General features: G+C 39.9%; 1 protein-coding gene across 3 annotated transcripts in view; it reads right to left on the reverse strand.

Annotated features, from left to right (window-relative positions):
- The window catches only part of THOC2 (THO complex subunit 2), a 56,092-nt gene extending 52,521 nt beyond the window's left edge, over nt 1–3,571 (reverse strand). For all 3 annotated transcript variants that reach the window (XM_072876700.1, XM_072876698.1, XM_072876699.1), the window contains exon 1: nt 3,364–3,571. In XM_072876700.1, the coding sequence (XP_072732801.1) occupies nt 3,364–3,554 (191 nt within the window). In that variant the 5' untranslated portion in view covers nt 3,555–3,571. The remainder of the gene's footprint in view (nt 1–3,363) is intronic.
- Between the last annotated feature and the right edge of the window lie 12,003 nt (nt 3,572–15,574).

A 15,574-nucleotide genomic window follows, 5' to 3' on the forward strand; every position in this document is an offset into this window, starting at 1 on the left:
ACACTTGAAACTCCCACATGATGTACATTTATGTATTTGTTTAGATATTATCAGTAGCTAGATTAATTAAAATTCAAAGCATGTACAGTTTTGGACAAGGTCTCTGAACAATTTCTAGGAAGTTAATGGTCACTGCTACCTAAGCTCTACGATGCTGCCTTACTAATTAACATTATGACACTCTAAGACACATACACAATCCTTACCTTCTGGTTTTTTGATATTACTGTTATATCATGACAAACTGATCACATCAGCAAAAATAAAGTTAATTATTTTTCATGCCAAAGATCAGTCAGTTTAAAACCGATTTGCTTACTGGATTTCTTTAAAACATACCTATATTTTGTTTTCTTTATAAAACAATCAAACTTTTTCTCCCCCCGCCCCCCCATAACAGCATCTCCCACAGACTACAGCAATATTACAAATCCTGTATGTTTTCAAGTGTAGGCAGACCACCACCATACCACTCAGGATCACATAAGAAAACATACACTGATCATCTTAAGCATTCATTATTAATCACAGTAGATGTTGAAATGCGAAATAAAAACAAATCATTTACTTCTCTCAATATAGTTTCATATTCCCCCAAAACATAAAATTGTGTTTTTATTTAGATAACCAGTAACTGCCAAAATACTATCTTGGGCTGATCTAGTCAGATCATGTAAGCCATTTCATGCTCCAGCAAATAAATACTTTTTTCCAAAAGACCTAATCTTTTCTTTCTGCTAGTTATGAGGGTTTTTTCCCCTGTAATCCTCACTTTTCAACAAATTTGGTGTTTGCCTCCCTGTGAATAAGCCCACCAGTTTGTTTAAGACCAAAACAAACCCCTCTGTACAAGAGTGAATGTACTCTGACTTCATGCATGGACCTTATTAGACCCAGCTTCCATAGACTTAAAAAAAAAACCCCAAACCCAGCAAAAAAAATCTTCTAAAATATTTGCAAACCCTGTATTTGCTAGAATTCTCAGTTTTGTCTTTTTGCAGTATCCTTCCCCTCCCCACTTTTCTAACTTGTTTATTAATATAATGCATTGTCTTAACTTTGAACCACAAACCCTGAGACTGGAATTGTGGCCTAGACCTAATTTATATTTCTAGGCATATTTGTATTGGATGAATAATTCAGTAAAAAGTATCATTACACTTATTCCCCTTTTTACTTTACATAAGGTTTAAAAATACTTCATGTGTTTCATTTTGGAAAGAGAGCATCATTATTTTACTTTCCTCCAGTAAAACAGGATAGGAAGTTTTAGAAAAAGAAACACAAAGTTACACACTGAAGATTCGCCCAAAAAAGTTAGTTTCCTAAAAAGTTGTCTAGATATTGGCTACAGATACATTATTTTGCTCCCAGAAAGTAAGTTCATACATATTCCACATGCTTATAAAGCTATCACTGCAAAAACTGACAACTGTTATCCAGACACAATCACATTTCTTTTAAAAATGTATGGCCTCTTTTGCAAATGACTCTTTAAATCATGCCTGGAACTGCATTTATGCAGTATTCCAAATGAAATGTAAATGCCACAAATACAGGAATTTAGCCTATCATTTTGTTTTATTGGTCCCACAGCAGATTAACACTTCCTTCCCATCATGGTTAAGAAGTACTGGTCTACAGGGAGGGGAGAATCATAAAAGGTTTTATCATGGTTAAAAGCTAAGCTAACTTGCCTCTCAGACAGTTAAAAGTTCTGAGAACTCAATGCAAACAATGCAGTTGCCATTCTATGATCAACTATGAAATTTCTGTCTTCGTGCAAACACCATACAATCTCAGTGATCACAACAGGGTAAGTTACAAGAATCATAATCATAAGTCATTTTTGCCTGAAGTAGTCACATAATAACAGAAAAGCTATCAAGTGCATCTACATGTATAGAATGTTATGTATAAAAAGGCAATCTGTTTTATTATAGTAATTTGTGCATTTTTGAAAGGTATCAGCATACATTTATATATTCTATTCTTTCTTATTCATACTGAAGTTCAATAAAAAGGTCTCTGTGCTTATTGTATAACTATCGCCATGCTGGATGCAAATTCAGCTACTGCCATAAAATCTTAAGCAGATTAAAAAAGCAATGCAAACCTCAGCATCGTCTGGGGGCTCCTGAACACTTTTATTATTGTTGGAAATGCAGGTACAGAAGATATTTTCATTGGCCTTGTATCATTCACATCAAAACGTTAAACTTATGTGCTAACGCAATAATGGTTCTAGCAGAATTCAAAGCCAAAAATGACATGGCTATAAAGGGGGGCCCCTTCACTACAAAATTGAGGGTCTGGGGAGAACCATGTTTTGTGCAGGGAGCCTCGATGTCTTCTATTGTCTACCCCACTACCCTTTTCTCCATGCACAGGGAAAGTCATTACCATAGCTGCACAACCTTTTAAAATAGATTAACAAAAGAAAATCACAAAAAGAGTGAGTATCAAGAAACGTTTCTCAAAGTGATCCCCCAAACACCCATATTTGAAACTGCAGGGTTTTTTTACTTACAACAAAAACCAGAAGTGCATGAAAAAAATAAAATAAGAGCATTTAAAAAACATACAGTTAGTATACAGAACTCCCTTGTCCAAGCTAAGATAGCAACGTGAAATGGACAAACTGGTGAATAACCCCCGAACAGACATACTCCTGAAACACAGCAGGCAGCACAATTAGCGCACCTGCCAAGTTAAGATTGCTTAAAACAGACACACAGAAGGCCCTGAAAGGGAAAGCTCCTACCACACCTGGACTGATTGGGGAAGCTGCAACCAGACCTCTCGGCACACAAAGATTACCTTGTAGGATGAATAGTAATGACTAGCTGAATCAAAGAATTCAGCGCTAGTCACGTCGGAATAGGTAGAAAGGTGGGAACGGGGGCTGAGAGCTCTGCCAGAAAGGTCAACATCGTGGAGCCAGCGAAGCAAGAACGCTTCAGGCTCCGTATCACCCCGGGGGGGCGGCTAAAGAGGAGCCCGACACCCGATAAACCTGACCCAGAGGCAGGAAGGGGGCGCTCGGGGCGCGGGCAACGGGCGCCAGGAGAGCTAGGCCCAGCTACCGGGGACGAGTTTCGGCGGAGGTCGTTAGCAACCGACAAAGCAGGGCTAGCCGGATAGGAAGGCGGCCTAGGCCCTCTTCCCGACCAGGGCTTCGTCCCTAAGCCCCAGCAGCAAGGACGCAGCCCCGAGCGACGTCCTCTCCCCGCCCGCTCCCACCTCTTCGCCGCCCCCCCCCTCTTCCTCCCTCGGCCGATGAGGCCTAGGCCCCCTCTCCCTCCCGCAGGCCGGCGGCCCGCAGCGCCCCACCGCCTTCCCACGTCAGGACCCCGCACTCACAACTCGTTCTTGCCCCCTTTCTCCCAGTTCTTTATCCACTCGGCAGGGAGCAGCGCCGCCATCTTCCCCGTGTGGCGCCGAGAGCCCGGATGGTGGAGCAACGGGCCCGGGTCAGAGGGGACGCAACGGCCCGCGAGGAACGACGGGACGCGGACGCGCCGTACCCTGGGAGACGGCGCGCGCCGTTCCATCGCGCCTGCGCGTCAGCGTGCGTTAGCCCCGCCCTCCCCCCAGCGCGGCCGTCCCCGCGGCCGTCCGCCTGGCGGCCGCCGCCCCTAAGTACCGCGGGCACGGCCCGCAGGGCCCCGCCGCCGCCCCGGCCCCGCCGGGCCCTCGCCCCCCGCACGGCCGGGCTGCCGGCAGCGCCCCGCAGGCCGCCCCACGCCACGGCCGGCCGGCCGCCTGCCGGCAGGGCCGCCGCCGGTCGCCCCAAGTGGGGTCAGCCCAGCTTGCGGTTAAAATGCCTGTGGGCTGAGGGGACGGCCTCGTAACTTACAATGGGAGGTTGAGCGGAGAGGCGGTGTGAGCTCGTCACGCAGCTGGCTTCGCCAGATTTGTAAAAATACTGCAAGCGAGAATCTTTACAAACACAGACACATGGCTGAGGAAACACACCGAGACAGCCTGGGTACGTTAGATGTGTTCAATGCGTATGTGGCATGAAACATCCTTCATGAATTATATTTCAATGCATTAGAATAACGTTGACAGTTAATAACAGTTAAAAACGGTTCTGTTACTTTTCAAATCTTGAGCTCACAATTCAGATTCCAGCGTCCCCATTTGGAAACAGCAAGAGTTTTTCTTTTAAAAAAAGAAACAGATTCTGTAATGGGAACAAAGCTCTGCTCTTTCCCAAAACCTTGTGGTGCTTTGCATCGCTGTTCCCCCAAAACCCCTGCAAAACTGCCGGCCGTGTGTAACTCCGTGGCTGAAGAGACTCCATTTAAGGGTGGGAGTTGACAGCACGCGCGTGTCCTCTTGATCCGCCACCCCACTAATAAAGCAAAGCTGAAAACACATAAACTCTTTTTGGATGTTGCCTTCCACGTAAGCATCTTCTTCCTCTCCTTCACAGTGGCGCAAAGCAAGGCAGCATGCAAGTAGCGCGTAGCTTCCTATGGATGCGCAAGCAACTGCCGCCCAAGCAGCAGAGCCGACGTTAGACTGACCAACGGAGAGCTAACACACCAAACTAGAACGGAAAAAAAAAGAATTTAAAAGAAATAAAGAAGATGGCATGATTTTCAGAACATCGTGCACCTGAAGCTCATGTGGCCCTGAACTAGTCCTTCAGGGTATTTTATTTGTTATTCAGGTTCTGCGTATTTGGAAAGCATTAAGCAATCCAGTGCATGGCAGGGGGGTGCACACACGTGTTCAGTTGTTCTAAATATCTGGAAGTGTGAAAAATACAACCCTAGTTGTTCAAAATTCAGAGACCCCTGTCCGTGATGACGAAGTGCCTCAGCATCCCTTGTGAACCATGTTGCAAGATGAAGAGGCTTTATCTTTCAAAATAAAAAGCATATTTTCTTCATCTTTGTCACGGTGTTTTTACCAATAAATTATCAAATTAGTTTTTCAATTGCAATTTAGGTAATATTTTGAAAATTAAAACATTTTTCATTACCCCCTGACAAGTTAGTAGTATTTTAATAAATTATTAAATTCATTAAGTTAGTACATTTAGTAAATTTAGTAAATTCTTTTAATAAAAATTGTAAAAAAAAGGGTTTATGTAAAAATTACTATGAAAAATCTAAACTGTCTCTAATGATATGTTAATGTTTTTTGGACATTTTTAACACGGTCACACTAATGGAACATCTCTGTGAGGTAATTTTTTATGAAATAAGGTACAGTATTGAACCCTAACGCTGCAAGTACACATTTCTTTAATTGATTATATCGCATTATTTACTCTAATATAGCCTCCAATAGAAATGCAGAGTATCAGTGATACATTGTACTGTGTTTGAAACTTGATCTTTTTGCAGATGGTACATCCCCTTGATTACAGATATAAACACTTATGACAAACAACTATATGGATATCTTTTTCTGATTATCATCCCTAATACATGTGCCCATTTTATTACATGTTATTCATCCCCCTAAGTCTCTCCAAGCTGTTCTAAATTTCCTTCAGTTGCTAACCAGGATCCAGGACTTCAGAAATACTTTATTTGGTCAGGCAGCACATGTTTTTTGTCTTTCCAGAAATTCCTCTTGCCTGTCAAGAAGTCTTTATTTCATCTGCCTTCTCAGTCTTGTACATGCTTCCTCCTCTATTGAAGACTAAATAATTTCACAAATATGATGAAACTGAAGAAAATTGAGAATTTTAAATAAAAAAAAAAAGATGAGGCCTAAGTGCACTTGTGCCTGTTTCAGTGCTAGCACTGCTGTGGTTTTTCTGCTGCATGCTGTATTCTCCACGTTTAACAGAAACATACAGCTTGCAAGCACTTTGTGTGAAAGTGTTGTTCTACTTTGAAAATAGCCCTGATCAGAAAGTCTGCAGAGTTTCAGCAAATCCATATAACTGCTGACTGAGAGAGGGAATAGTGTTGTTTTAATTATTATTCACAGCCAGTCCCTGTGCAAGCTGTATGCTATACAGAATGCTGTTGTTCTTGATCTGTATGTACAACACCTACTGCAAAGGGACCCATTACAGCCCCTAAACTTTGCTGTAACACAAGTAATAAAGGAGGAAACAGATTCTATGCCTCCAGTACTTAGATTTTAAATTAGACACAAACTACATTCTAAACAACTACAAATTACATTCAAACTACATGTAGTATGCAGTGTGATAAAAGATAAGCTCAGTTTAAAAGTGCCTAATATATTCATGATGGGTTATTTTTAAAAGTTTCATGAAATAAATATATTTAAAATGGACATCTGAATGGTAAGACGCACAGAGTTGCAAGCCTAAGGAATAACATGCGAAGGTATTACAAGAGAGTGCGATAGGTGTATTTAGAAGATAAGCCTAAGAGACGCATAAACAGAAAACAAGAAGCTAGCAAAAGGTATTAGGAATAAGGATTTGTGGAGGCACAGAGCTATGCAAGGTCTGAATGTGAACATGTGAAGTTTTGCCTTCATGATGAAGATGAAAAGACACTCGTGGAGAAATACAGAAGAATAAAGCCATCAGGTCATTGCAGGACCAAAAGGTTAGATCCCATGTTTATTCAAGGAAACTAAACCACTTCTTTTGTGAAGTGTATCGGTAACAGACTGGAACAGGCTGAAGATAAAGGGAGCTATTCCATGCAATGTAGAAATATATGTGACAGAAACAATTGGAAAATCTAATTGAGCATAGCCTAATAATAAATAATAGCAATCACATCTATGACAAGGATGTACTTTTGCTTGCTATGTTTCTTGCTAGAAGATAATCACTTCAGTATAAAGGTCATTGCTTATGAGTTCTAAGTGTAGGAAAAGTCATTTCAGGTCAATATAGCAACTTTATGTTTCTTGTCATTATAACCCAGGGATGTTTGTATCTTAATATGCTAATGCAAACAACATGACAGCAGTATCATAACTATAAATTGCAAAACTCCAACTTCTCTTTTACTTGGATTTTTTAATTCAACAATGGAACAACCTAACCGAGACAAATTAAAGTATTGTAAACTGAAATATGGGCTTACATAGTTGAATTTAGTTTTAAAGTGGACAAGTTACTCAGTTGTAGAAAAGAGACAAATGTTCAGTGTGGCATCTTCTTGCAAAATACTGACTGCTTCTGCAAATGCTTAGATCCCTCGACCATCGTTGAGAGCAAATGCATTAAAGATACTGTCTTCCTTCTCTCTTGGCCAGAGCTACGAACTTCTTTTTAAAGATCCTGTATGTTTTTTTTTAAATGTTGACTTCATACCATGCCAATACAGTGCAATGCCAATTTTTACTGTTTCAAAGTCTGTGGATTTTTGTAGCAAATGCCTGTGCTCTGGGTCTGTGACAGCAGCAGAGTGCCATGTAGCCCTAATAAAGCAGTAGTATTCTACAACGTTCACATTTTAGTTAGCAACCGTAATAATTAATGACATGAGAGCAGATTTTCAAAGGTCTTAAAGATGCAGTTGGGACCATAAAAAGATTTTGCAAAAGTAGGTCAGATGCCTGGCTCCCATGGCTTTCAGTGGGTCTCTCAGAACTACCCAGTTTCAGTACATTTATCTCACAGGCACTCAGCTGCAACTTTAAACCTACAGATATATTTGGATAGCTGAATCTTAGAATATACACACTTACAATATCATTAAAGTGTGATACAGCTTTTATCGGATGAGAGTTTTAAGTGGTTTCATGGTTTCTAAAGCTTCACAAAGTGAATGTCACTGAAAGGAATTTTCGAAAACCTGTAATTGTTGTAGATTCACCATATAACAGTGACTCAGTAAAAGAGTATTTTGTTATTGTAAGGCTTGGGCTATTAATTAAATAGCTTATTAAATACTTAAAAATTATGGAATAATTAGACCTGGGATTAAAGTACAGTCAATTATTGTCAAATAATTTTACCAAGTCAGCATTTTGTCTATACATTTCATTTATACTAACTAAATGGTATAGTGAAATTGTGGTGAATGGTACAACTTTTACAGTAAATTAAATGCATTAGCTGTGGGCGCTGATACGCTGCAATTCTTTTGTGTGGTAGATACTTCGTAACTTATTTACAATCCATTTAGAACCTATTCTTATGAACATTTATGCTGGTGAGTAATTTTACCTGCCAAGACTTGCACAGACTAGACATGAGTAAAGTTTTCCTCTTATATAAAGGTTTGCAAAGCCATGTCCTAATATATTACATTGTTTCATATGTAAATATATTGATTTGTAGCTCAGAATTATTTACACTTTTCAACACATTGCAATTCTCTGTTCCAAATTATTCTTTTCAGGTTTTTAATAAAAATAATTAAGAATGCTAAATAAGCATAGGTAGTAAAACAGTTTTCTTATAAGTCCACATGAAGTGAAGTCTTTTCTCAGAAATTATCATCAAATGAAGGACTATATATTTCCAATTTCATATTTAGAACTACAGCATAACAAAAAAGGAATGAAAATCGTATATAAAAGTAAAACTACGAATGAAGTATACTATGAATGAATACTTGGGTTTTAGAGATACATTTGTTCTAGACTCAGTTTGCTTGCCATTTTTCCATTAACTTTACTGACACAGTTTAAGATAGATATGAGGGGGAAAAAAACAGATATAGATCTTTATAAAGGACCTAGATGAAGTTATTTAGCACTTGGCTAAAATGTATTTTAGATATATTTTAGAAATTCTCTTGCAGATAGTTTAGCTATTACACATTTCCCATTAGCTATTATATATAAAAATAGATATATTTATATCAGCCATTTACATTTTTTATGGCTTTTACAGTCACAGAATCATAGAGTACTTTTAGGCTGGGAGGGACTTCTGGTGGCCACCTGCTCCAAAGCCCTGCTTGAAGCAGGGCCTAAAAAGTTCAGTCAGGTTGCTCAGCGCCTTATCTCACAGAGTTGGGAATAATTCCAAGGAGGTGATTTCACTGTCCCAGTGTTTGAGCACCGAAGCGTTTTTTCCTTGAGTCAAACTGGAACTTTCCTTGCTGCAACCTGTGTCTACTCTGAGAAGAGTCTCATTCCACAATATTTCTATAGCACTACAGAAAGCATTTTGTGATAGGATTTATATAAAATATGCTCTACTTAATAAAGATGCATGATCTATAACCTCTAGAACATAGACACTCATACATTTTAATACATTAATACAGGCAAAGCAAAATATTTTGAAAATAAGTATGTACCAATTCCTCTTCAGATTAATATATTATTGACACAGAGTAATAGTCTTCACTCCTAGGCTATAAAATAATATTTAAATTTGTCTTATCCTTGCTTATGTGGTGGACGTCTTTCTTAGTACTACCTGGTCTTAGCTAATTGTGAGGAATTCCTAGGTTAAAAAGTAAGATCTATATTTTAGTTCTATAAAACAGCCTTTCTAGTTTAGTCTCCATCTTTTCATGAGGCTTTTGTGTGCTAGGAAAAGTGTCATGGGCATCCTAAGATTCCTATAAATGAGTCAGAGCCCCTTGTTAAAAGCTAGGATGGCTTTTTGTTTCCTTCTGTTATTTCTAGAGGTTGACATTTACCTTTCTAAATATTGGGATAAAATAAGATTTTGAAAAGAAGGAAAAATGATGATGACTGCAAAGGCACAGTATGTCACGCTGCAGTCTTAAGTCACCTACTGTCCTTCCTGCCTGAATAAAGAAGCAATCTGAATGTTTTGTCCCAACTGCATTAAAGAAAATGCCTGTGTTGGGCACTATGGTAACAGCTGGATAGCAGGAGGAAGTTATTTAGCTTAACAGTAAATATAAGGTTTTCAAGGGTGTAGTATATTATCCAGCAAATACATAGTTAGACAAAAATTAGTGTTAATTTAATCTTTAAAAATGTATTTATTCTTGGCTTTCTAAATAAATACTACAGCCACCAATTAGGAGAGCTGGAAATGTACCAAAGCAGAAGAAATAAAACGTCGAACAGCTCATTTCCTCTGTATTAACCCACTCCATGAATTTGTGTGACAAGGCACAGCTTTATTATCTGCTCTGAGGGGTAAACAACTGAGTGCTTTACTTTTCTTGCATAGACATTTAAGAATGACTGTTTGGAATAAAATGTCCTTTATTTATTGGGTTTTATATCATGTCCATGTAAGAATTAATTGCTCTAAATTCCTGTTGTTTTTTTTTTTTTTAATCAGTCATTGTTTGGCAATTGTTCCTGTTCTTTTTCTGGGGACATTTCCTAATTTCTCACACAGAAGAAAAAGGGTGCAAAGAAGGCATGCTTCCACATTTTCCAGATGATTTCCATTTGGTAAATGCTGTTTAGGCAATGAAGAATCCTAAAGATTATCTAGTACCAGCTGTTTCTATTCATCTGGGCAACTGAAACGAGAAACATTCTCAGACAGTGATTGTCAAACAGATCTTACAACTCTGGGGTTTTTCATAGCTAAACTCAGTGTCACTTCATCATCCTGAGCTCTAAAATGTACCAGATTTAATTAAGGTCAGTGGATGTGGAGGAACACACTGTTTAGGAAAGGTTTGCTTGTTTTCAGCTCGCAGAAAGCAGGGTTCTTTCAGGAAGAGTTGTTTGTCGTTTGCCTTCCTCATCCACTTTCCAACACAGGCAAGAGCCAACCGTAGATTAGGTTCCATTTCCAAACCCTGTTGGCCTGGAAGTCTTCTGGTCAAGGTGTTGGAACAGTTGCATTCATCTTCTTAACTTGTTGGTTCTGTGTATGTTCATGCACCTGGAGAAGAATGGAAGGCAGAAAGACTAGCTAAGCTCTTCCACACAATGCCTTTGAAGAAAGGGCTTTGTTTGTTAAAAGTGGTGCTGGGAGCAATGCTCGGAGCAGTGTGATTGGAGCTGTGTTTGGTAGGCAGCAGACCAGTGATTTGCTTGACAATATATTTCACTCTACTTCTATGTTCATTTCTTTCTGATCAGAGTGTGTAGCTCTAAGGAGTGCTGTTTGGTTTTTTCTGATTATCATGAACAAGGAAAGACAAAAAGACCCCCCAAAAACCCCTGGTTCAGCAATGGCTTTGAACAACAGAGAAGTCCACAAATACAGGAAAAAAGAGAATTGTTTCTTTAATCACAGTCTCACCAAATGGCAAAATGTTAGTGCAGAAGTGGAGATCTGCAAGTCAGTTACTGCTGGATTTGTCTGAAGGATGCAGATGAGCAGTTCTAAGGGGCTTTTGCTCCCAGCCTGTACTGGAACCATTGCATGGACAATTCCTGTTTGCCTGCTCTGAAGAATGAAGGCACAATGAAAAACTAATAAATGAATTAAGAAACGTTTTGTCTTCCAGTACATATACCTTCCTAGCAAGTGCCATATCAAGGTCAATTACTGGAATCTCAAGATAGTAGTATGTACTGTGAAAATATGGAAAAAACTAGGAAATTTGCATGTTTTGTAAGCTGAGCAGTGACAGTATCACTGGCAAGGCAATCTAGAGTCTTGCAGCATTACCTGAGTCCACTAATGCAGAAAGGCAGAGTACAACTTGTAAAGCAGGTCTTCCTGAACTCACAGCTCATCACTCACTTGTTTATCTAATAGCTGGATATTCTTCAGGATGGGCCTGTATCATTACACCTCTTGCATTACATACATCCCACAGAAAATGGTATTTGACTTACTGCACTCTGCTGACAAAATCCCTTTGCTAACTTCAGCCCATAATTAGCCTGCAGTCACGCATATGAAGGGTCTGGCGTGGCAGCTCCACGGCAGCGGCTGTTCAGTGGCGGCAGGAGAGCCAGGCAGCCCATGCTGGTGTCTGAGCAGCTCTGCAGCGTATGCGTACAGTTGGTGCTCCTGCCCCTCTCCTCTGGGATGTGTCCAGAGAAGCTCCAGACAACTGGAGCATCTGCGGAGGGTTGGCTGGGTGCTGGTCATGCAGGAAGCGTAGGGAGGCAAAGTTTGCAAACAACAGTCACCGCTTATCAGTGGGTGGGCAGTAACTGCAGCTTGCCAGAGCTGATTGGCGTGGCTGTTATTAAAGTTTGCAGGCACTTACTCCATGGCATATGCAAGAAATAAGTCTGAACACTGTAGGTACCTCGTGCTGCTTTATTGCAAGAGGTAAGGGTATTAGTGCATTGAGAGAATATGAAGGTTTGAAGGTAAAACCTAAATTGGGTAAGTCAAACTCTTATCAACATGGTCCACATCCTCGTTTGGGTTGCATACCCCAGATATCATGTTGGGGTTTGCAGACTCTTAGGAATCGAAGCTATTTCTGAAACTGTCAGTCCTGATTCCTCATTCTTGATCCCAACCTGGAAAGCAGTCTGGTGGCACTTTGTCCGTTGTTCTCTGTTCTGCTGCTGCTTCTCCTTCTGCTTCTTTGACTCTGAGTGAGTCCAAAGTCGGAATATACTTGATTAAATACACCTGCCTTTGACATGTGAAGAGTATATTTTTTAACCTTCTACTTAAGCAGCAATATCAAGCATTTCAGAACTACAGAAAAGTTTGCCCAGCTAAGATTTGGATGGTCATCCTGAGTTTCCCCCATATATAATAATTCTCAGGCATCATCAATGGGATGTGGGGAAAATGAATGACCAAAGTGATCAGTTAAAAGGGACATGTTTGTTAACCATAGCATTCCTCTTCACTCCTCTCTGCCTCTTTTCTCCCATCAAGATAACATGTGGAAGCATGCAGGGAATAGGCAAGCATTGCCTTGAACTTGGCATTTTTCTACTTATTATATCACTGACATATAGTATCTGTATTCCAGCATGAAGGAATTATGAATAGAAAACCATGTATGTGGTCATATGCCGCATGCTTGCTAAGTCCAAAGTCCCAGCTCTAGATAATTATTTCTGGCATTAATCAGTTCAAACAGAACTAAAATAAATCACTAGTTGCATGTTTACCATTTTCCTCTTCATTTGGCATTTCTCTTTGCTCGCCTGCTCAGTGAGTTGTGAAAGAAAGTAAACACTCTGTGTTTGTCCCTGATTTGACGCCACGTGCAAGTGAACTTAGAAGTCGTTTCAGCTAGCAGTATACCAAGACATCAAAAGAAGATTGGGTTTTTACATGCTTAAATGCTAACTTTTCCACAGGGCGTATATTATTGGGTTCAGTACTGCCACAATTATTCGATGCTTTTAATTTTAATGAGAAGGTATGTTATTGCATTGTCTGATCAGCAATGGATTTGGGAGTTACAGGATTTGTCCTGCCTAAGATTTCATTGCTGAAATTGAAAAGACTCATCATGTTTTTTCAACTTTTCCTATTTCTGTACTATGATGAGACCTCTAATTATCTCTTAACTTCCCTTCGGACTTTTCCACTGTCTTCACTAAAATGTAATGAGAATGATGTTTATCACCTGCTTGCAATGAAAGGAAATGAAGAATGTGCTGTAATAGTAAGTGCTGTGGGTAGAGGGAATGGGTGTCATACTCTTTTGGAAGAGAGAATCAGATTTGATTTTCTGTGGACCAGCATACAAATGCAAGGCTTTCCTATTCCCATCAAACGACTGCATCTCTTCTTCCAATGGTAGCAAGAACACTGGATGTAATTCAAGGGAAAAACACAGCTTTAAGGCATCTGTTACTTATCAGTTATTCAATTTTCTGTTGTCATATTCATGAGAAAATGTTCCTAGTTAAGGCACTGTGTTGTCATTTTTCTGCATTTGATTTGCTTTCTCTGCTGCACCTCTGAAATTCCAGCTCTGGATTGCATAGCTTTTTGCACTCCATTCATTAATCTGATAGTAATGGACTGATTAATGAGTCAATGAGATTAGTAGGAAATAAGAAATTACATTAATTTCTTAGGGAATATATCAACAAACACAGTTTCCCATATGAACTTCTGTGACTCATGACCCATTATTGACTAAACAGTTTGTGTCAAAGAACTGTTTGCTAAGTCCAGTTTATATTTATCTGACTCAAACAGCTTGGAACTGATTGAAATTTTTAACACGATTGTGTAAAGAAAGTTTCAAAGAGACTATACTTTCGGTATGATCTGATTTTTCAGTTTTATATGATTTGTTATATTTTTGAATCATAGAGTCATGGCATAATTCAAGTGGGAAAGGATCTCAGGAGGCAATCTAATCCAGCCTCCTGCAGGGTCAGCCATGAGGTCAGATCAAGTTGCCCGGGGCTTTATCCAGTCTGGTCATGAAGCCCTCCAAGGATGGGGACTGCTTGACTGTCCTCATAGTTGAAAAGCTTTTGCTTATACCCACTCAGAACCTCTTGTTTACATTTATGCACATTGTCCTTTGCCCTTCCACCACACACCACTGTGAAAAGCCTGCCTCCATCTTCTTGGTAGCCCTCTTGTAAGTACAGGAAGGTTGCTGTTAGGTCCCTCGAGGTCATATCTTCTCCAGGCTGAACAAGTCCTCGCTCTTCCCTTGGCCACCCCTGACCATCCTGGTGGTCCAGGAGTGCTGACCTCACCCCAGCTGATCAGGGTTTTTCTTTACTGGGGTCCCTAAAACTGGATGCAGTATTCTAGATGTGGTCTAAGGAGTGCTGAGTGAAGGGGGATAATGACTCCCCTTGGTCAGCAGGTCTTGGGCTCCTGTTCATACTGTCCACCATGCTACTGGCTGCCTTTGCTGCCAGGGCACACTGCTGGTTCATGTCTACCAAGATCCCCAGGTCCTTTTCCGCAGAGCTGCTCCCCAGGCAGGCGGTCCCCAGCGGTTATCATTGCAAGAGGTTATTCCTTTCCAGATGCAGGAGTTTGCACTTGTCCTTGTTGAATTTCATAAAGTTTTCTATAATTTAATAAAAATTCTCCACATAACTCCAAAATATGTATTCAAATATGTCTTTGGAATAGTAATTTAAACATAAATTCTTGTTTAATTGTAATAGAAATTTTAGTAGAAGGTACATTAAATTAATCTCAAAAATGTTACGAACTCCTGGAACGTAACATCCTGGAAGGATGTTAAAAGATCATCTTTGCACGAAACATTTCAAAACATTTGGAAATTGTCCAATTTGAAAATTGTCCAAGCTATGAAATGTTCGTGTTTCACCAAAAAAAAAAAAACCCAACCAAAACCAAAACAAACCCCCCAAAACCCCCAAGCAGAAGGATATTGAAATCTCTTCCACTTAGCAGAAAATCCCCCCAAATCCACCTATTGGAATTCCCGTAGTCAGACATATGCAGTGGTTGGAAGCTCCCCTTTATGCTTCCAAGTACTGCTGCTTCATTAAGCAAATGGGCCTTTTCAAATGAGCTGCAGCCAAACCACCATTCCCAGACACTTCAGATTCCTGAGTTGACTTGTGCTTCCTTTTTTAAATGACATTTTTAATGAAGAACAGCAGCTTAAATCAACCCTATGTAATAACATATAAGGTAAGTTACTTCCCAGAGTAGAAGAAACGGGTATGATTCCAGCGTGCTGTGCAGTGCTGGGCTTGGGACAACAGCATGTAAACTATCACCATGTATGCTATATAGCATCTACTTTTCAAGCTAACTGGCTTGTTTCTTTACGTAGTCATAGCATAAATTACATGAGCTGAAAACAACACAATACGGTACATCATGCAG

Source organism: Ciconia boyciana, chromosome 12 (genome assembly GCF_034638445.1).
Source record: "Ciconia boyciana chromosome 12, ASM3463844v1, whole genome shotgun sequence".
In the NCBI taxonomy this organism is placed as follows: Eukaryota; Metazoa; Chordata; class Aves; order Ciconiiformes; family Ciconiidae; genus Ciconia; species Ciconia boyciana.